The sequence below is a fragment of the Gorilla gorilla genome, chromosome 9 (assembly GCF_029281585.2).
Source record: "Gorilla gorilla gorilla isolate KB3781 chromosome 9, NHGRI_mGorGor1-v2.1_pri, whole genome shotgun sequence".
In the NCBI taxonomy this organism is placed as follows: Eukaryota; Metazoa; Chordata; class Mammalia; order Primates; family Hominidae; genus Gorilla; species Gorilla gorilla.
In genome coordinates, this window is record NC_073233.2 from 82,083,082 (window position 1) to 82,104,302 (window position 21,221).

General features: G+C 37.8%; 1 protein-coding gene across 2 annotated transcripts in view; it reads left to right on the plus strand.

Annotated features, from left to right (window-relative positions):
• PPME1 (protein phosphatase methylesterase 1) overlaps positions 1-21,221 on the plus strand; it is an 81,510-nt gene that overhangs the window by 23,698 nt on the left and 36,591 nt on the right. For both annotated transcript variants that reach the window (XM_004051793.5, XM_019036809.4), the window contains exons 2-3: positions 8,566-8,659; positions 9,192-9,284. In XM_004051793.5, coding sequence (XP_004051841.1) covers positions 8,566-8,659; positions 9,192-9,284 — 187 coding nt within the window. The remainder of the gene's footprint in view (positions 1-8,565; positions 8,660-9,191; positions 9,285-21,221) is intronic.

Sequence of the window (21,221 nt, forward strand, 5' to 3'; positions counted from 1 at the left end):
GCTTAAGAAATAAAACATTATCAGCACCTTAGAAACCTGTTTGTCTCTCCTCGAGAGCATCTCTGTTTCCCACACTGGTATTGAATTGCTTGATAATCAGTGCCTGGCTTTTCTTTATTGTTTTACCACTTGTGCATGTATACATTAAAAATACATTATTTAGCTTTGCCTGTTTTTGAACACTATTATTAATGGAATTATACAGGATTCAGTCTTCTGTGCTTATTTCTTTCTCTAAGTACTTTTCAGATTCGTGTAACTTTTAAATTTATTTTCACTGCTATGCTATATTCTATTACCCAGATACATCACAGTTTGTATATTCTATTGGTGATGCATATTTAGCTTGCTTCTTATTCTTTGCTTTTATAGACATGTGTCTACAAACATTCTTATATGTGTGTTTTGATGCCTATGTGCAGGAGGTTCTCTGTAAAGTAAAATTACCAGGTTGAAGGACACCTGTCTAATTTTATTAGGTGATGCCTTACAGTTTTCCAAATAGTCTTCCCTGTTTCCTTGTTAATACCTGTTAATGTCTGGCTTCCTATATTTTGTCAACATGATGGATGTGAAATATGATACTTCACTGTAATTTAAATTTTATGTATCTTAGATTGGAAACCTTTTCATATCTTTATGGGCTGTTTGTGTTTCCTCCTTAGGGAAAAGCATATTAATGTCTTTTGCCTATCAAAAGGTTTCAGGAAACAGTTAGTGACACTTTAATAGAAAACTAAGCAAACAAAATTAAAAAGACAATTATTCTGGAAAAAAGCAAAAAGTTGTACAAGAAGTACAATTGGTTTACCATGTGGCTCAACTATAAACAGTGTTTCTATAATGACTAACAGGAAGTACTTACTAATAATCACTTTGCAAAGCTTACAGTTGAAGAAATTGAGGCAGATTAATTTGCTGACAGTCACATAGCTTGTAATTATTGGAAATGAAATTTAGACTAAAAGAATCTGACTTCAGAGCCCATGTTCTTATCCATGAAACTATGCTTATTTCTCTCTGTATGTAGCTATAGTATGAAAATGGCATATAGTTTAATGAAAAGGATTTTATTTTAATGAAGTTCAAGTCCTGTGTCTTTTTTATCACTTCTGCTTTGGGTGTTGTATCTAAGAAATTGTTGCCTAACCTAAGATCACAGAGTTTTACTCGTTTTTTACTTCTCAGAGTTTTATAGTTTTAGCTCTTATATTTAGGTTTATGATACACTTTCAGTTAATTATGTATATGGTGTGAGGAAGAGGTCTGGATTTGTACTTTTGCATGTGGATATCCAGTTGTCCCAATATCATATCCCCCATTGAATTTATCTTGGCCCCTTTGTTGAAAATCAGTTTGGTACAGGAAAGGGGTCCCAATCCAGACCTGAAGAGAGGGTTCTTGGATCTCACTCAAGAAAGAATTCAGGGCGAGTCCACAGTGCAAAGTAAAAGCAAGTTTACTAAGAAAGTAAAGTGGTGAAAGAACAGCTACTCCATAGACAGAGTAGGACGTTCCCAAAAGTAAGAGGAGGAACATATCCACTCTAGGTATAATGCTTGTATGTATGGGGAGATGTGTTCTGCTACAAGGGTTTGTGATAAAGGATTAATTTCTTAATTAACTATTTTTGCAAGAATGGATATTATAAACTTTAAAGCAAAATTAGGAATGCCTTTGTTCTCCAGATATCAGGATAGCTGGAAGCTCCCAAGTGTGGGTCTGTTTAGTAAACATTATTAATTTGTTCCCTTAACCATAAACACCTAGAGGCTAGGAATGCCTAACTTTCTGAGAATGCAGCCCGGCAAGTCCCAGCCTCATTTTCCTAGCCCTCAGTCAAAATGGAGTCGCCTGGTTCAAATGCCTCTGACAAATTGACTATAAATACTAGTTTATTTCTGGACTTTTGATTGTATTTAGGTGATCTCTATGTCTGTTCTTATACCTGTACCACAGTCTTGATTGGTGTAGTATCCCATTCGCTTTTACTAGAAAGTTTATAAGGATTAAGTAAGGATTATTAGCCTCAAAGCTATTTAATAATAGTAATAAATATTTATTGAGAAACCCAGCTAAGTGCTTTATGCACATTAATTCACTTCAGACTGTCAACAGATATTAGTCATTGATGTGTATCAGGCTCTGGGCTGGGAATACATCAGTGAACTAATGGAGAACCTTCTTGCTCTAATGGATCTCACATTAGTGGTGAATTAATTGGGGTGACTGGAGGATAATAACAAATATGGGAATAAGATAATTTTAGAAAATTATTAGTTTTATGATAAATAGAACTGACTAATTTGAGAGTAACCAAGAGATGAAAGGGCATCTTTGATCCTCATAATAACGCCTATAAAATTGGTACTATAATCCCCTAACATGAAGAAACTCAGGCTTACAGAACTGAAGTGACTGCCCAAAGTCCCATAGTTTAATAAAGGCAGAACTGGGTTGTGAAAATAAACCTTTAGTTGGTAGCAAATGGAAAATGAATTCAGGTTCAGGAACTAATAAGAATGCAGTATCTCCTCATTCTTTTTCTCTTTCTGCTGGAAATAGGTTGTTAAGGTCAAATTATAGGCTAAGAGTTCTTAATTTGGGATTCGTAGATAGGTTTCTTGAAGCCAGTGGAATTATAGCAAAATATATGTGCATGCATGAACCCTCTGGATTGAGGGTTCATAGCTTTCATCAAATTCTGAACATGGTCTGTGATAATAGCAACAGATCCATAAACACATTTGATTCATGTGACTCAGGCAGATACCATATTTTCTTTGTGTCTTTCACAGCACCACTTTGTCTCCTCTCTGCCAAACTTCTTCCTTTGGCAATAGGAGGGGGGAGGAAATTATTTATTTATTTTGTTAGGTTTGAAATAAATTGTATTCTAATGTAAAAAAATTATACAGTTACCTACCAGAGTAGATTTTCATTTATAAACTGTAGGACTTAATTATTCATTTCTCTGTTCAAAACTTTAAAATTGACTTTGATTCTGCTGTCAATCATCTTTCATATCTTGAACATTCCCAAGATTTGTTCATTGCCTTTGAAAGGTCATTCTATGTTTTCTTGCTTTTAATTCCATTGCCAGTTAAGTCTCCCATTTTTTTCTCTTTTTTCTTTGTCAACCCTATTAACTGATCCCATCCTTTTCTAGCCAGGTTATTGCAACATATTTTTTCCCAGAGTCAAGTCCATCTTGTGCCTGTAACCAGATTGATCTTTCTGAAATACTTTTATCTTTACATTTTATCGACTCTTCATTTTCTTTTGTTGTTTGTTTGATTTTTGGAGACAGGGTTTCACCTTGTCCCCCAGGCTGGAATGCAGTGGTGTGATCACAACTCACTGCATCCTTGATCTCCTGGTCTCAAATGATCCTCCTGCCTCAGCCTCCTGAGTAGCTAGAACCACAGGTGCACGCCACCATGCCTACCTAATTTTTTTTTTTGTTTTTAGTAGAGACGAGGTGTTGTTGTGTTGCCCAGGCTGGCCTCGGTCTCCTGAGCTCAAGCAATCCTCCTCCCTTGACCTCCAAAGTGCTGGGATTGCAGGCATCAGCCACCATGTCCAGCCTGGCTCTTCATTTTCTCCCATCCAAGTACTAACCAGGCCTGACCCTGCTTAGCTTCCGAGATCAGATGAGATCGGGTGCATTCAGGGTGTTACGGCCATAGACTGGCTCTTGATTTTCTAGGATATCATCCATGACTGTTGGGCCCCTCCAAAAAATCACACACATACAAATAACTGGAAAAAGAACATATATTCCCCATTTTATTAAGCTAACATTCTTTCTCCACTATCTAATTGTGTCAACTTCTTTTAGCTTTTCAAAAATACTGTACTATTCCCACCTCATTCCAGTTAGCTATTTTGTTGTTGTTTGTTTTCAGTGTTCCCTATGACAGGCAGCAGGCTGGGTCCTTATCTGCCTGAAATGTGTTATCCCTCTCTCCATCCCTATTTCTATCAGCGCAAATTCTTTCTGTCCTTCAATGCCTAGCTTAAGTGTGTCTGTGTGTGTTTTTTTTAAGCCTGTCTTTCTTCTCCAAGCTGGAAGTAATCTTTTCTTTCCTCCTTTGAACATTCACTGCACTTTAGCTGTACTTCTTAGGGTATTTAACTCTTTGTACATTTTGTTAGATATTTATGTACTTAATACTAACTTCTTGACAAAAGATGTATTGTCTCTCTAGTTTTATAATTGTCCCAGCATCCCCCATTATCCTATGTCTGTTCCAGCCTTATACACATAATAGGTTCTTAGTAAATATTTTTTGAATGAATTAATCCTTTTTTTTTGAGAGAGAGAGGGTCTCACGGTTTTGTCCAGGTTAGAGTACAGTGGCTATTCACGAGTGTGATAATAGTGCACTACAGCCTTGAACTCCAGGGCTCAAGTGATCATCCTGTCTCAGTCTCCCAAGTAGCTGGGACTACAGGGGTGCACCACCACAACCAACAATAAATTCTTCCTTTTAAAATGTAACTATATTAGTCTGTTTTATGCTACTGATAAAGACATATCCAAGACTGGGTAATTTATAAAGAAAAAGAGGTTTAATGGATTCACAGTTCCACATCGCTGGGGAGGCATCACAGTCATGGTGGAAGGAAATAGGCATGTCTTACATGGTGGCAGACAAGAGAGAATTGAGACCCAAGTGAAAGGGGTTTCCCCTTATAAAGCCATCAGATCTCCTGAGACTCATTCACTACCATGAGAACAGTATAGGGGAAACTGCCTCCATGATTCAATTATCTCCCACCAGGTCCCCCCGCAACACATGGAATTATGGGAGCTACAATTCAAGATGAGATTTGGGTAAGGACATAGCCAAACCATATCAGTAACTTAAACTTGTTATGCTTTTGAAAGTTCTTTCACTACTTTAAAATTCTTTCATTATGACCCCTTGAGGGGGGGAAGTTAGTAATTAATCTAAAAATTATAATTAAAAAAGGCCTACACAAACTATAATGACTATAAAGTATCTAGGCATAAAATAAGAATCTAAAGCTATTTTTTAAAATCAATCTAAACGATATCCCTAAAATTCACAATATTCTGTTCTGACTAAAATACAAAAATAATGTAAGATTCTTGCCACCTATGTAATGTCTAATACTAGTTACAAAATTAATTGAAGTCTTCTAGTTTATAAACAATCATGTGTTTTGTGTGTGTGTGCATGTGTGTGTGTGTCTGTGTGTGTGTGTGTGTGTAGACGAAGTCTTGCTCTGTCACCCAGGCTGGAGTGCAGTGGCACGATTTTGGCTCACTGCAACCTCTGCCTCCTGGGTTCAAGCGATTCTCCTGCTTCAGCCTTCCTGAGTAGCTGGGACTACAGGCGCGTGCCACCATGCCTGGCTAATTTTTGTATTTTTGGTAGAGACAGGGTTTTGCAGTGTTGGGCAGGCTGGTCTCGAACTCCTGACCTCAGCTGATCTGCCCACCTCGGTCTCCCAAAGTGCTGGGATTATAGGCGTGAGCCACCGTACCTGGCCCAATTATGTGTTTAAAAGAAGGTGTTAGGGGTGTGCTAGAAAATCTCTGTGGGAGTAGGAGCAACCTTTGGAGATGGAGAATTATTGATTCCTTAAATAAATGGGAATTACTCATTTGGTAGAAATAAGTTGGGTAGTCCCTGGAACCTGTTTTTTTGTTTATTTTTATTTTTATTATTTTTTAAGAGATGAGACCTCACTTGTTGCCCAGGCTGGATTAGAACTCCTGGGCTCAATTTATCTTCCCACCTCAGTCTCTCCCGAGTGGCAGGAACTACAGGCCTTTTTTTTCTTTTTTCTTTTTTTTTGAGATGGAGTCTCGCTCTGTAGCCCAAGCTGGAGAACAGTGGCACTATCTCGGCTCACTGCAAGCTCCACCTCCCGGGTTCATGCCATTCTCCTGCCTCAGCCTCCTGAGTAGCTGGGATTACAGGCGCCCGCCACCACACCCAGCTAATTTTTTGTATTTTTAGTAGAGACGGGGTTTCACCGTGTTAGCCAGGATGGTCTCGATCTCCTGACCTTGTGATCTGCCCGCCTCGGCCTCCCAAAGTGCTGGGATTACAGGCGTGAGCCACCGCGCCCGGCTACAGGCCTTTTTTGTTTTTTGTTTTTTTAAATGAAGGAAATTAGAAGTGGAGGGTGTTCTCCTGTGAATAATTTCTATTTATAGGAAGTAAGTTTTCTTTAACTGGTACCTGGCTAACTTGTAAAGGTTCTTTGGCATTGGCAGAATCAGCTATATTTAGACTACAAAAAGAAAACCTCTAATAATGTGCACTTAAGCCTTATTACTTTTCAGAAGCATAAATGACAGCATGAGAAGATAAAAGGATGAAAGAAGTGATACAGCATTGGGGTAAAGAGCAGAGGCTTTGGAGAGTGGCAGAACTGGATTTGAATTTTGTCACTACCATTTAGTAGTTGTGTGGCCTTGGCAAGTTACTTTTATGTCTAAATCTGTTTTTTCATCTGTTAAATGGGCATAAAAAGTTTTGTGAGGGTGAAATGGAATCATGTCTGTGAAGTATTTGGCACAGTGACTCGTTTGTGCATAGTGAATATTATGTACTATTACTATGATGATATCCTAGGTCCAGATATCAAAATTCATCCATGGATCCTTAGAATCCATTATAACATGTTTGGCATGCCATGTTATCATTATAATCAAATTAGTGTAGGATAGGTAGATTTGTGAGTAACTTGTGAGTAAGTAGAATTCTAAGTTCTGCTTTTAGTTTTCCCATAGGATTTCAAGTGCAACCAGAAAAGCAAAAAAAGCAGGTCGAGGCTGAAGTTGCTGTTTACTTCACAATGTCATTTTTATTTCAGAAGATAGGATTATCCATCTACTGAGCAATTATCAAATGCTAGATGTATTAGATTCTTTAAAGGTAATTTTATTCAGTCTCTGCAATCCAAGGCAGAATAATTTGACCAAGTTCATAATGTGTCAGGAACTTGTAGAGAAATGGTAGGACCTATAAGGAATTTGAACTCCTCTGTCATTCCAAATCATGTACTCTATCTTTATATTTATAGTGCCTCTCTCAACATGGGGAACTTTAAAAATCCTCAGGGCTCAGGCCATAACACAGACCACTTAAATATGTTTCTAGAGGTGAGACCCAAGCATGAGTATAAAGTTCTTCAGGTGATTTCATTGTTAGATTCAGAAATACTGACCTGGTTCAATGCCTAGAACAGAGTAGACATTCAATAAATGTTTCACTTTTGAAAGAATATATCCCTTACTACCCAGCCGCTGTGTTGTAATTTTTCCAGTATTATAGTCAACTAGGAGTGCTTTTATATTAAGTTTTTAGAAAGAGCTTTGTATCATACTTTGTAGATATTCTCCATAGCATATACAGGAAGATGTCTGGCAAGAGGTAATGTTTTGCTGCTGATAGAATTCTGAATTTCCTCCATTACTAGGAAGAAGAATAGGTTGGAAATTGGGACAGCTTGGAATTTCTTTCTTGTATTCCATCCAAGGTTGAAGATGTAAATTGTGAATAGACACTTACTGATCTATTTTGTTTTAGAATAATTTTATATTTTTTAATAATACATGATCAAAAATCAAAAGATAGTAAGGAACAGAGATTGAAAATTTTTCCTCTCATTTCCCAATCATACTTTCCTTTCCAAGATACCATAAATGTTGTATCAGTATCCTTCCAGAGATGTTGAAAACATACATAAACACTTACATATATTTCACAATTTTACCCAAGTGATAGCACGCATATCGTGTTCATCTTGGAGTTATATATATGAATCTTGGAATTATATATTCATATATAAAGATTTTTATTAATATATTTGTTCATTTTTACAGTTAACTAGTATTTTTCTATATACTACAATTTATTTTCATCGGTCTCCTATTGATGGATATTAGATTTTTTCCAACTTTTCTCTGTTACAAACGATGTTTCATTGAATACTTAGGTCATTTCACTTCTGTGTGAGCAATTCTTCAGATAAATTCCTGTAAGTTTAAGGTATTGATATTGCCAGTTTGCCTTCCATGGAGGTTGTATATTGATTGTTTGGGAACGACAAGGAAGCATGAAAGAGTATGGAGAATTAAATGTATAAAGGAGTGATAGTGACCAAGACTATTGACTGTTGACTGAGGTAGGAATGATATTAAAGTCAGTTGGGAGGATGGAAATGAGCCTACAGCCAAGAGCAAGGTGAAAAACTAGCAGGTTTTGTGTGTATATGAACACAGAATTTATTTGTGATTAAAATATACTAATGAATTTTGAAAACTCCTAAAATTTTTACTCTTAAATCTATGTTTGGATTTAAATACATTTAAAAATACTTATTTAAATACATTTACATTATTATGTAATACAATATATTAAATACATTTTTAATATACTTTGTGATGAACTCTTTATATCTTTAAGAGAAAATACCTTTGCTGTTTTCATTACTGACTTACATTTAGCGTTTATTGACCAAGATTTTATCTCTTTATGCATAATTTCTCTGAAATGTCTCTCTCTTTTTTTTCCTCAGCCCTGGAAGAAAGCGGGACTTTTCCCCTGTTCCTTGGAGTCAGTATTTTGAGTCCATGGAAGATGTAGAAGTAGAGAATGAAACTGGCAAGGATATATCCTTTGCAAAATGGCTTATTCTTTAGTGAGCTTATGATGTTGTGTAAGTTAAAAGACTTGTGTAGTTTCTAAAATGTTCTTTATTCCTGCTACTTATTTCACCTTACTCCTCACTTGTTCTTTATGGAATATTGCCTGTAAGTCCATGCCAATATCTTTCTTGGCTGTAATTCTCTAATGCATGGAGAAGGGATTAAGAATTAAATTCTTGAAACTGATATACTGTCTTAGGGGCTGAGGGGAAGGTTTCATGAGTCAAGTGAGTTGAACTAGTTTCATTTCTAGAATCCAGGGGTTATGTCCTCATGAGGGCAAAGGGAATACATATATTTTTTTTCGTTGAACAAAATGGTCACACGGGCTTCATGCTTCAAACAGAGGGTTAGTGTCTCAGAAAAGTCTGCTTACATCTCTTACATTTGGCAGTCTGCAGTTTTGCATGTAAGTTTCTAGCGGTATTACTATGATTAAATAATGAAAAACTTTAGTGAGCAAAAACATAGATGTTTTATCTTTAACTATTCATACACTTTTCGAGTCTACAAGAGTGGTTCAGAGGGTCCAGTCCTGCTCCTTCTGCATGGAGGAGGTCATTCTGCCCTTTCTTGGGCTGTGTTCACGGTAAGTAGGTTGTTGATAGTACAAGTTAATGTTAGCACTTTTGAACTAATTAAAGTATAGGGACAAATCTTGGAAGTTAACACATTCTATTTGGGAAGCAGGAATTGCTATTCCAGGCATACACACAGACTGGGTGGTATGTTCTTCAGTATGTCTGAAGAACAAAGAGAAGGTTGGAGGTTTTATAAAAAGGAGAAATGTTATGTATTGTTCTTTGAGAAAGTTAATTGGCACTAGTAAAGGTTTGGGGAGAAAAAGAAAAGATAATAGGGAGTGATGGAAAATGTGAAAGAAAAATTTAAAAATGTTAAAGGTTTTGGAAGCTGGCAAGTTCTGATTGATAAGTAACTGCGGTGAGTAAAACTAGTCTTAGAGTCACAGCAGCTTGTTTCAGTAGCTATTAGATAAAACTGGTTTCATATTTTAGCAGGGAGTTTCAGCAGCCAGGCTTGCAGAGAATTACTTACATTCTTGCAGCAATGTTATGTGCCCTGAGTGCTTTTTCTCCCTGGCCTCTCAACTCTGTTTTAATGGGATATGACAAGAATAACCCAATTTGTGTAAACTTCCATAGTGCAATTATTGTTTACTTCTTTGACTAGCCTAACTCTTCATTTTGTGTAGAGAACCAGACATTTTATTTAGGTGCTTTAGATAATGTCTATCACTTTGTCTCCCATATAGAGCCTATGTAATACTTTGCACATGGAGATATCTCATAAGAACTTGGAAAATGTTTCTTCCTTTTTGAAATGATTCTTTATATTTTAATGGTGCTTGTTAGCTACAAGGAAGTAAATAATATTTGGCTAATGATACTGTGGTCTAGAGTAGAAGATATGTGTCTGTGTGAATGCTGTCAATTATAGATCTTCCTAATACCTTTGACTCTGGGGTGGGACAGCCCATGTGCAAGGAGAGATACTGCTAAGGAAGATACTAGCAACATCTGTGTTTAAAATGAAGTTGTCATCTCGTGTGTGTGTCAAGCAGATATGCATCCTCTATTTACCACTAGAGAGCCTGAAGGACAGAAAATGAGAGCAAGTGGGAATGCAGCACTAGGTACCTGGAGCCAGATGGCTGTGGAGTTGAGGAAGTCCCTGAATATAGCACTTTGTTCCTGGCAGCGGGGATTATTGGGGTTAAGTTTAAATCTCATCTTGTCTCTTCTTTTAGATCATGAATTCCTTGAAAATAGGGATAATGTGTTATACTTTTTTGTTTCCCAAATGGCTTGAAACAGTTCTTTAAACATAGGCACATATTCAACCACTATTAAATGATTTGGCCCTTGTCTTGTTTGCTACTTTTTTCTCTTACTCTAGGATACATTGTGTGACTTGTCCATAAGTACCAGGCTCTGTCATGTCTCTGGACGAGTACTGTCCAATAGAAATAGAGTGCAAACCACATATGTCATTTTAAATTTCTTAGTAGACACTTTAAATAGATAAAAAGAAACAATAAATTAATTTTAATGTATATATATTTAACTATTGTATCCACAATATCACTTCAACATGTTGAAGTAATTATATTGATTACCTAATCAATATAAAAATTATTATTGAGATATTTACATCTATTTTTATACTGTAAATTTAAAAATTTTATACTTACAGCACATCTCCATTTGGGCTAGCCACATTTCAAATCGTAGCTTTAGTCATTTACTTCGCAAATAGATTGCAAAGTTTTTTGGAGGCAAATTCCATGGCTTATTATGCCTAGCACATATTGTATGCTTGAAGAATTTTATGTATGTATTTATTTTTTAAGAGATGGAATCTTGCTATGTTGCCCAGGCTGGACATGAACTCCTAGGCTTATGAGTAATTTTCTTCCATCTTTCTATTTTCTAGGTTTTCAGTTAAATGTTTATTACTTTCATAATTTAAAGACTGTTTTTTTCTTTTACTGGAAACTATTTTCAAGGAAAAAGGTCATATTCACTTCTGGATCTGACAAGTTTGGCAAACTGAAACTTGTCTGGAGAAGAGCAATCAAGATTAGAATACTTTAAACAATAGCATTTAAGGAACAATTAAAGGAACTGAAAGGGGTTTGCCTGAAGAAAAGAAAGACTTGGGAGACATAATATTTGTTTTCAGTTGTATTTTATTTATGTATTTTTAAGACAGGATCTCAGTCTATCACCCAGAATAGTGTACAGTGGCACAGTCATAGCTTACTACAACCTCAACTCCTGGGCTCAAGTGATCCTCCCACCTCAGCCTCTCAAGTAGCTAGGACTACAGGTGTGCACCACCACTCCCAGCTAATTTTTAATTTTTTTGTAGAGACGGTCTCACTGTGTTCCCCAGGGTGGTGTCAAACTCCTGGCCTCAAGCAGTCTTCCTCCCTCAGCTTTGCAAGCTGCTGAGAATTACAGGCGTGAGCCACCAAGCCTGCCCTTCAATAAGAAAAAAACCAGCCACATCTTTTAAACATTTACTCTGTGCCAGGTACTATGCTAAGTGCTTAAGTGGATTATCCCATTTAATTTTTCTGTAATACTATGAGATTAGGCAGATAAGGACTGAAATTTAGAGAAGTTAGAGAGCCAATGACAGCATGAAAACTCATACTTGTTCTGACTCTAGTGTGCATATTTCTTTGAAGACTGCTTTTATGCCATCTAAGAGGAAAGATTCAGGGCAGAAACTATAGAGACCTATTTTGACACACATAGGCAGAAATTCTAAAGATTAGGACTATTACAAAGCAACCCAGGTCCTCTGCAGAGGAAAAGCAAGCATCATTTCACTGAAAGGATTTAATTGTGAATGTATTCTTCCAAGTTCCTTCTTGTCCATAATTCTATAAAATCCTTGATCCTGAGTAGAGCTCCTTTTCCATCTAAATGTTTTGTGGTTTGGGAGGGAAAATCCCCCAAATCCAGATTCACCAGAAGTTCTATTATGTATGAAGAGAAACCATTTATACCTTGGCTTTAGTAACAAAAACAAACAAACAAACAACCATAAAGCACTTGGGAAACTTTTATCTGTAACCACTTTTGTGGACCTATCAAAGGGATATAACTATTAGAAGAAAATTATGTTGTTTTAAAGGATAGTCTTTAAATATCTAGAAAATTAATTTTTGAACCTTTTATTCCTTGTTTATATTCAGTAAGTTAGTGATTGTAGTTGCTGCTACAGTAGTCAAGTTTATCATATATAATGGGTAATAATGTATGGCTTCTGTAGCCTTCTCCCATCAGCAAGTACTAGGTATAACAGACCACCTAGCTGCTGTGGGAGAATCCAGAATGAAACAGAAACTGAAGTTTGGCTGAGCCAGAAGAGAGATGAGAGGAACAGTGGGATCTCATTAGCACATGCAGCTGCAGCAGGCTAGATTTTGCCAGCCTCCAATGGTTTTCAGCTTTGGTACCTCTGAAGAATCTGGGACCAGACAAGTGTGTATTGATTGAAGCCAAGAATTGAACCTGAGTGTCTGCTGATTCCTATTTCTTCTTCTAGTTAATTCAGTTGATTTCAGCAAATATTTACTGAGTATATTCTATATCCCAAGCTTTGTGCTGAGTCACTAAGATTCAAAAAATTAAACTTCAGGGTCCGGCATGGTGGCTCATGCCTGTCATCCCAGCACTTTGGGAGGCCGAAGTGGGCAGATCACGAGGTCAGGAGATCGAGACAATCCTGGCCAACATGGTGAAACCCTGTCTTTACTAAAAATACAAAAATTAGCTGGGCATGGTGGCACACACCAGTAGTCCCAGCTACTAGGGAAGCTGAGGCGGGAGAAATGCTTGAACACGGGGGGCAGAGGTTGCAGTGAGTCGAGATCGTGCCACTGCACTCCATGCTGGCGACAGAGTGAGACTCTGTCTCAAGTAAAAAAAAAAAAAGAGAGAGACTTTACTCTTTAATAAGATCAGCCAATCAGCAAATACTTACTAAACCCCTGCTGTGTACCAGGCATTGTACAGGTGCTGTGGATACAGTGGAGAATTAAACATATGTTCCATCTTCCTGTTCTTACGATGTTTAAATCTAATAGGGAAGGTAAGAAAAATGGAAATGGCACATGTATACAAAAAATACAGCAAACATTTTAAGAAATTTTTATCTCAGACTAGGTTTTGAATGTCAAAGCAGCTTAATTTATCTGAATTTTAGATAGATGGGTATAATACCTCCTAGTTAATAGAGTGGTTGTGAAAATTCAACAAAAGATGTCAGGTTCTTGGTAAAGTACCTGACTCACAAGCACTCAGTTGTTAAATGAGTTTGCAGGAAGATACAAAGATAATGCGGAGGAAGGAATGATTAACTTGTGGTAGATGAGGGGACTACAAGGAAAGTTTCATAAGAGAGGACATCTGAAATGGTTTTTAAGACCAAATAGAAGTTGGATTAGTAGGGAAGGCATGCCAAGAAAAGGTAAGCACAAAGGCATTGAAGAGTGTAACAGTGAAGTATGTTTTGGAAATTATAAGTAGCTTGGCTATAGTTTGAATAGAGTTGAGGTTGTAGTTGTATAATATATGATGAGGGTGGAGAGCAGGGAAAGAAGTGACTAGAGAGATCACTGGAGCAAAATTATAGAAGGGCCTTGTATACCTAGCTAGGTGATTGTACTTTTAGTTTCCTTTTACTTCTGGGTAACAGTAGAGGGGGCTATTTTTGTTTGTTTGCTTTTGTTTTTGATACAGGGTCTCACTCTGTCACCCAGGCTGGAGTACAGTGATGCAATCCTGGCTCACTGCAACCTTGACCTCCTGGGCTCAAGTGATCTTCCCACTTCAGCCTCCTGAGTAGCTGGGACCACAGGTGCGCACTGCCACACTAGCTATTTTTATTTTTTATAGAGAGAGAATCCCGCTATATTGCCCAGGTTGGTCTTGAACACCTGGCCTCAAGCAATCCTCCTGCCTCAGCCTCTCAAAGTGCTGGGTTTACAGGCATGAGCTACTGTGTCTGGCCGTGGGAGCTATTTTTAAACACAACATTTACCCCACGCACATCCACATTAAGCATATTTTAGGCATGTCAAAATTAGGGAGTATGGAAAGCATGTTTTGCTTGACACACATTCACACTGTAAAGTTCTGGTGAGTTAAGTATCTTGATACACATTTACCTGATTGTAATTGAGTACCACTGTTTCAGGCAATAGGAAGCTATTGAAGAGCTTTAGAAAAATCAAAATACTAGTATAGATGATTGATTGGGCAGGAAACCACAGTGGAGGCAGGGAGACTAGTTAGAAGGCTATTCTTATATTACTCAATTCTAAATATTTGACATCTTATGGAGTATTAATTTCTCTCAAAAAGGAAGAAGTTCATTTACATTTTCTACCATGTAAAAAACTACTTAGGATAATACTGTTTGAAGCTATTTGATTTGTGAAGGTATTATTAGTCTGATACCAAAACCAGGCAATGATAATACAGGAAAACTAAGCCAGTCTCTCTTATAAAATAGATACAGAAGTGGGGCATAGTGGCACATACCTATAGTCTCAGTTACTTGGGGAGCTAAGGTGGGAGGAGTGCTTGAGCCCAGGAGTTCGAGGTTGTAGTGAGCCAAGATCATGCTACTGCACTCCAGCCTGGGTGACAGAGCAAGACCCCATCTCATTTATACATACATAGGTAAATATTCACTTGCTCATTCACCTAATCCTAAGGAAAATAACAGCAGATTGATAGTGTGGTAAAATAATAATACATTGTGACCAGGTAGGTTTTGTTCAAAGAATGCAAGAATGTCTCAGCATTAGAAAATCTTATCAGTATGATTCACCTCTTACCTCACTTGACGCCCCAAAAAGGACTTGATATATAATGTCCCTTCATGTTGAAAACTCTTGGCCACTAGGAATAGATGAAAAACTTCCTAAAGATTATAAAATTCATACAGAAACTAGAAAATTGCATGAATATCATACTTAGTGGTAAAACAGACACAATGACACATTCCTTTTAAACTCAGGGATAAGACAAGTGCTGTGTTTTGGATATTTGGCCACTCTAAATCTCAGTTGAAATTTGATCCCTAATGTTGGAGGTGAGGCCTAATGGGAAGTGTTTAGGTCATGGGAGTGGATCCTTCATGAATGGCTTGGTGCCATTCTCATGGTAATGAGTGAGTTCTTACTCTCCTACTTCCAAGAGTTATTTAACAAGATCTGACATCTCCCTCTGCTCTTTCTGCTTCCACTTTTATCACATGACCTTTGCACCTGCCAGCTACCCTTAGCATTCCACCATGAGTGGAAGCAGCCTGATGCACTCAGCAGCAGGACCACATGCTGGTGCCGTACTTCTTATACAGCTTGCAGAACTGTGACCCAAATAAACTTCTTTTCCTTATAAATTACTCAGGCTCCGATATTTCTTTATGGCAGCATAAATGGACTAAGACAGTAAGGGTGCAATTTTCAGTGTTATACTGGAGTTTCTAGTCAAACAATACAAAAAAACAAGTTTTAAATATTTGAAAAAAATAGCTAGAACAATTATTATGTGAAGATATTCTCTCTCTACAAAATCAACTGACAAACTACTAGTTAAGCAGTAGTTTACAAAGTTGATGTTTAAAAAATCTGTTTTTTCTAAAATTAGCACTTAGCAGATCTGGAAATGTAATAGGAAAAATCCTATTCATAAAAGCAACAAAATATAAAATACTTGGGAATAGACCTTATTTTTTAAATGTAAGACATTTATGAAAAAAACAATAAAATGTCACAGAAGGATTTAAAGGAAAATCTGAATATGGAAATAAGTTATGTTCCTGTATGAATCTAGCTAAACTGGCTAAGATCCCAGTGGGATTTTTTCATGACAGTTAATTAAACAAACTGAAATTCACACAGAATAATAAATGCCTAGGAATAACCAAGATAATTTTGAAAAAGAGCAAAAAAAAGAGCAATCTAGTCTTTCAGATACCAAAACATAATCTAAAAGTCTATCAATTAATAGTATGGTATTGGCAGAAAGAATAAAGAAATAAACCCATGTATAAAAAGGAATTTAATACACAATGAAAATAACAATGCAAATGGATTAAACAACACAAATGAATTTAAATAACAAATCATAAGAAAATTCAGATACAACCTTAAGGCAGGCCTTCTTAAACTTAGCCAAAAGAAGTGAAAGCCATAAATAAAAGATTAATTTGAGTTTACCAAAACAAAAACTTCTAGACAAAATACCGTAAAGTTAAAACACAAGCTATGTGCTAGATAAAAAATATTTCATATATGTGCAAAACAAACTATAGGCAAAGGGTTAATATTTTCATTATATTAAAAAGAAGAAAAAACTACAAAGCGGTAAGAAAAAAGACAATCCAGAAGAAAAATGGGCAAGAGATAAGAAGTGTTAGTTGACAGAAGAAGAAATATAGATAATGGATAAATTTATAAAAATGGGACTACCTTACTATTAATTAGCAAAATATAAAGTGAAATAAAAGAATAACACTTTTGAGAGGGGCGGCAGAGCAAGATGGTGAAATAGAAGCCTCCACTTATCGTCCTCCCCACAGGAACACCAAATTGAACAAATGTCCACACAAAAAAGAACCTTCATAAGAACCAAAAATCAGGTGAATGATCACAGTACCTAGATTTAATCTTCATATCACTTAAAGAGACACTGAAGAGGATAGAAACCACAGTCTTGAATTACTGACATCACCCCTTCCCCATCTGCTGGCAGTGGTTGCGTGGAACAGAGAGAGAATCTGTGTGCTTGGGGGAGGGAGAGCACAGTGATTGTGTGACTTTGCATTGGAACTCAGTGCTGCCCTGTCACAGTGGAAAGCAACACTTGGCAGGACTCAGTCAGTTTCCACAGAGGGAGGATTTAGACCAGCCTTAGCCAGAGGCGAATTACCCATTCCAGTGTTCTGAATTTGAGTTCTGGAAAGCCTTGCCACCCAAGCTAAAGGGTCCTGGGGTCCTAAATAAACTTGAAAAGCAGACTAGGCCACAAGGACTGCAATTCTTGGGCAAGTCCTGGTGCTGTGCTGGTGTTGGAGCCAGTGGACTTGAGCAGCACATTACCTTGTGAGACACCAGGGGCAGCCAGGGGAGTGATTACGCCACCTCTCCCCCAACCTCAGGTGGAGCAGCTTGCAGCTCTGGGAGAGACTCCTTCCTTCTGCTTGAAGAGAGGAGAGGAAAGAGTAAAGAGGACTTTATCTTGCAACTTGGATACCAGCTCAGCTATAGTAGGATAAGACACCAGGCAGAGTACCAAGGCCCATTCCAGGCCCTAATTCCCAGACAGCATGACACATACTGAGCTAGAAGGGAGCCTGCTTCCCTGAAGGGAAGGACCCAGTCCTGGCAGGATTCATCACCTGCTGACTAAAGAGCCCTTGGGTCCTGAATAATCAGCAACAGTATTCAGACAGTATTTGCCGTGGTCCTGAGGTAAGACTCAGAGATGTACTGGCTTCAAGTGTGACCCAACACATTCCCAGCTGTGGTGGCTATGAGGAAGGACTCTTTCTGATTGAGAAAAGGAGAGGGAAGAGTAAAGACTTCATGTTGCAGTTAGGTACCAGTGGGGTAGAGCACCAGGTGGACTCTTGGGGTTCCCAATTCCAGGCCTTGGCTCTTGGACAGCATTTCTGGACCTACCCTGGGCCAGAGGGGACCACTGCCCTGAAGAGGCAGTCCCAGGCCTGACAGCATTCACCATAAGCTGACTGAAGAGCCCTTAGGCCATGAATAAACACTGGTGGTAGCCAGGCAGTACTTGCCATGGGCCTGGGGTAGTTGTAGCCATGGGGAGAGACTATGCTTATGGAAAGGATAGGGAAGAGTAGGAAGGACTTTGTCTTGTGACTTGGATGCCAGCTCAGCTGCAGTATAGTAGAGCACCAGGTAGATTCCTAAGGTTTCCAATTCCAAGCCCTGGCTCCTGGATGGCATCTCTGGACTCACCTGGGACCAGGGGCAACCCACTGCCCTGAAGGGAAGGACAGAAGCCTGGCTGGCTTTGCTACCTGCTGATTATGGAGCCCTAGGGCCTTGAGTGAACATAGGTAGCCAGGCAGTGGTTACTGTAGGCCTTGGGTGAGTCCCAGTGTTGTGATGGCTTCAGGTCTGACCCAGCACAGTCCTAGTGCTGGTGGCCACAGGGGTACTTGTGTCACTCCACCCCCAGCTCCAGGAAGCTCAGCACAGAGAGAGACCCCATTTATTTGGGAGAAAATAAAGGAAGAGTGTAAGAATCTCTGTCTGGTAATCCAGAGAATTCTTCCGGATCTTATCCAACACCACCAAAATAGTACCTCTGTGAGTCTGCAAGAGCTAGGTGCTTGGGGTGCCCCCTAATGCAGCTATGGCTGCAGTGACCAAAAAGTTAGATGACAATACCCAAGTTTCTTTGAATACCTGGAAAGCTTTCGCAGGAAGAATGGGTACAAACAAGCCCAGACTACAAAGACTACAATAAATACCTAACTCTTCAATGCCCAGTCACTGATCAATATTCACAAACATCAAGACTGTCTAGGAAAACATGACTTCACCACATGAACTAAATAAGGCACCAGTGACCAATCCCAGAGAGACAGAGATATGTGACCTTTCAGACAGAATTCAAAATAGCTGTTTTGAGGAAACTCAACAAAATTTGAGATAACAGAGAAGGAATTCAGAAAATTTATCTATAGATAAATTTAACAAAGCAATTGAAATAATTAAAAAGAACAGAAATTCTGGAGTTGAAAAATGCAATTGACATAATAAAGGATGCATCAGAGTCTCTTAACATATTTGATGAGGCAGAAGTAAGAATTAGCTTGAAGACAGGTTATTTGAATATACACAAAGGAGACAAAAGAAAAAGAATACAAAAACAATGCAGCACACCTACAATAGAAAATAGCCTCAAAAGGGCAAATTTAAGAGTTAGTGGTCTTAAAGAGGAGGTAGAGAGATTGGCATAGAAAATTTATTCAAAGAGTTAATAACAGAACTTCCCAAACCTAGAGAAACATATCAGTATTCAAATACAAGAAGGTTATAGAACACCAAGCAGATTTAACCCAAATAAGACTACCTCAAGGCATTTAATAATCAAACTCCCAAAGGTCAAAGATAAAGAATTCTAAAAGCAGAAAGAGAAAAGAAACAGATAATATACAATGGAACTCCAGTACATCTGGAAGCAGACTTCTCAGTGAAAACCTCACAGGCCAGGGGAGAGTGGCATAACATATTTAAAATGCTGAAGGAAAAAAAAAAACTTTTATGCTAAAATAGTATATCCAGTCAAAATATCCTTCAAACATGTAAAAGAATAAAGACTTTCCCAGACACACAAAAGCTGGAGGATTTCATCAACACCAGACTTACAAGAAATGCTAAAGGTAGTTCTAGCATCTGGAAGAAAAGGACATTAATGAACACTAAGAAATCATCTGAAGGTACAAAACTCATTGATAAGTACACAGAAAAACACGGAATAACATTGTAATTGTTGTGTGTAAACTACTCATATCTTGAGTAGAAAGACTAAAAGAGGAACCAATCAAAAATATTAACTATGACAACTTTTCAAGACATAAACAGTACAATAATATATAAATTGAAACAGTAGCTATAAATAGGTTGGGCATGGTGGCTCACACCTGTAATCCCACACTTTGGGAGGCCGAGGTGGACAGATTGCTTAGCCCAGGAATTTGAGACCAGCCTGGACAACACGGTGAGACCACATCTCTATAAAAAATGCAAAAAATTGACCAAGTGTAGTGGTGTGTGCCTGTAGACCCAGCTACTTGGGAGGCTGATGTGGGAGGTTTGCTTGAGCTGGGAGGCAGTGGTTGTAGTGAGCTGAGATCACACCACTGCACTCAAGCCTAGGCAACTTGAGACCCTGTCTTAGAAAAAAGAAAAGAAGTAGAGACAACAAAAATTAAAAAGTGGAGTGCTGAAGTTAAAATGTAGAGTTTTTGTTGGTTTTCTCTATGCTTGTTTGTTAGTTTGTTTATGAAATCAGTTTTAAATTGTCACCACTTTACAATAATGGGTTATGATACTATTTGCAAGCAAACTCAAACCAAAAACATACAACAGATACACAAAAAATAAAAAGCAAGATATTTAAACATACCACCAGAGAATATCACCCGCACTAAAGAAAGACAGGAAAGAAGACCACAAAACAACCAGAAAACAAAGTTGCAGGAATAAGTCCTTATTAATAATAACATTGAATGTAAATAGACTAAACTTGCCAATCAAAAGACGTGGAGTGGCTGAATGGATACAAAAACAAGACCCACTGACCTGTTGCCTACTAGAAACACTCTATCTGTAAAGACACATATAGACTGAAAATAAAGTGACGGACAAAGATATTCCATGCTGATGCAAACTAAAAAGCGGGAGTAGCTATATGTATATCAGACAAAATAGATTTCAAGACAAAAACTATAAAAAGAGGCAAAAGTCATTATATAATGATAAGGGGGTCAATTCAGCAAGAGGATATAACAGTTATACATATATATGCACCCAACACTGGAGCACCCAAATAGGTAAAGCAAATATTATTAGAGCTGAAGAGGGAGAGATGGGCCCCACCCAATACAATAAGAGCTGGAGACTTCAATACCCCACTTTCAGTGTTGGACAGATAATCGAGATAGAAAAATTTACCTAATCTGCACTATATATCAAATGGACTTAATAATTACCTACAGAACACTTCATCAAACAGCTGCAGAATACACATTCTTCTCCTCAACACATGGATCATTCTCAAGGATGGACCATGTTAGGTCACAAAACAAGTCTTGGATAACATTCAAAAAACTGAAATTATATCAAGTATATTTTCTGACCACAATGAAATAAAACTAGTAATCAATAAGAGGAGGAATTTTGGATACTATACAAACACATAGAAAATAAACAGTATGC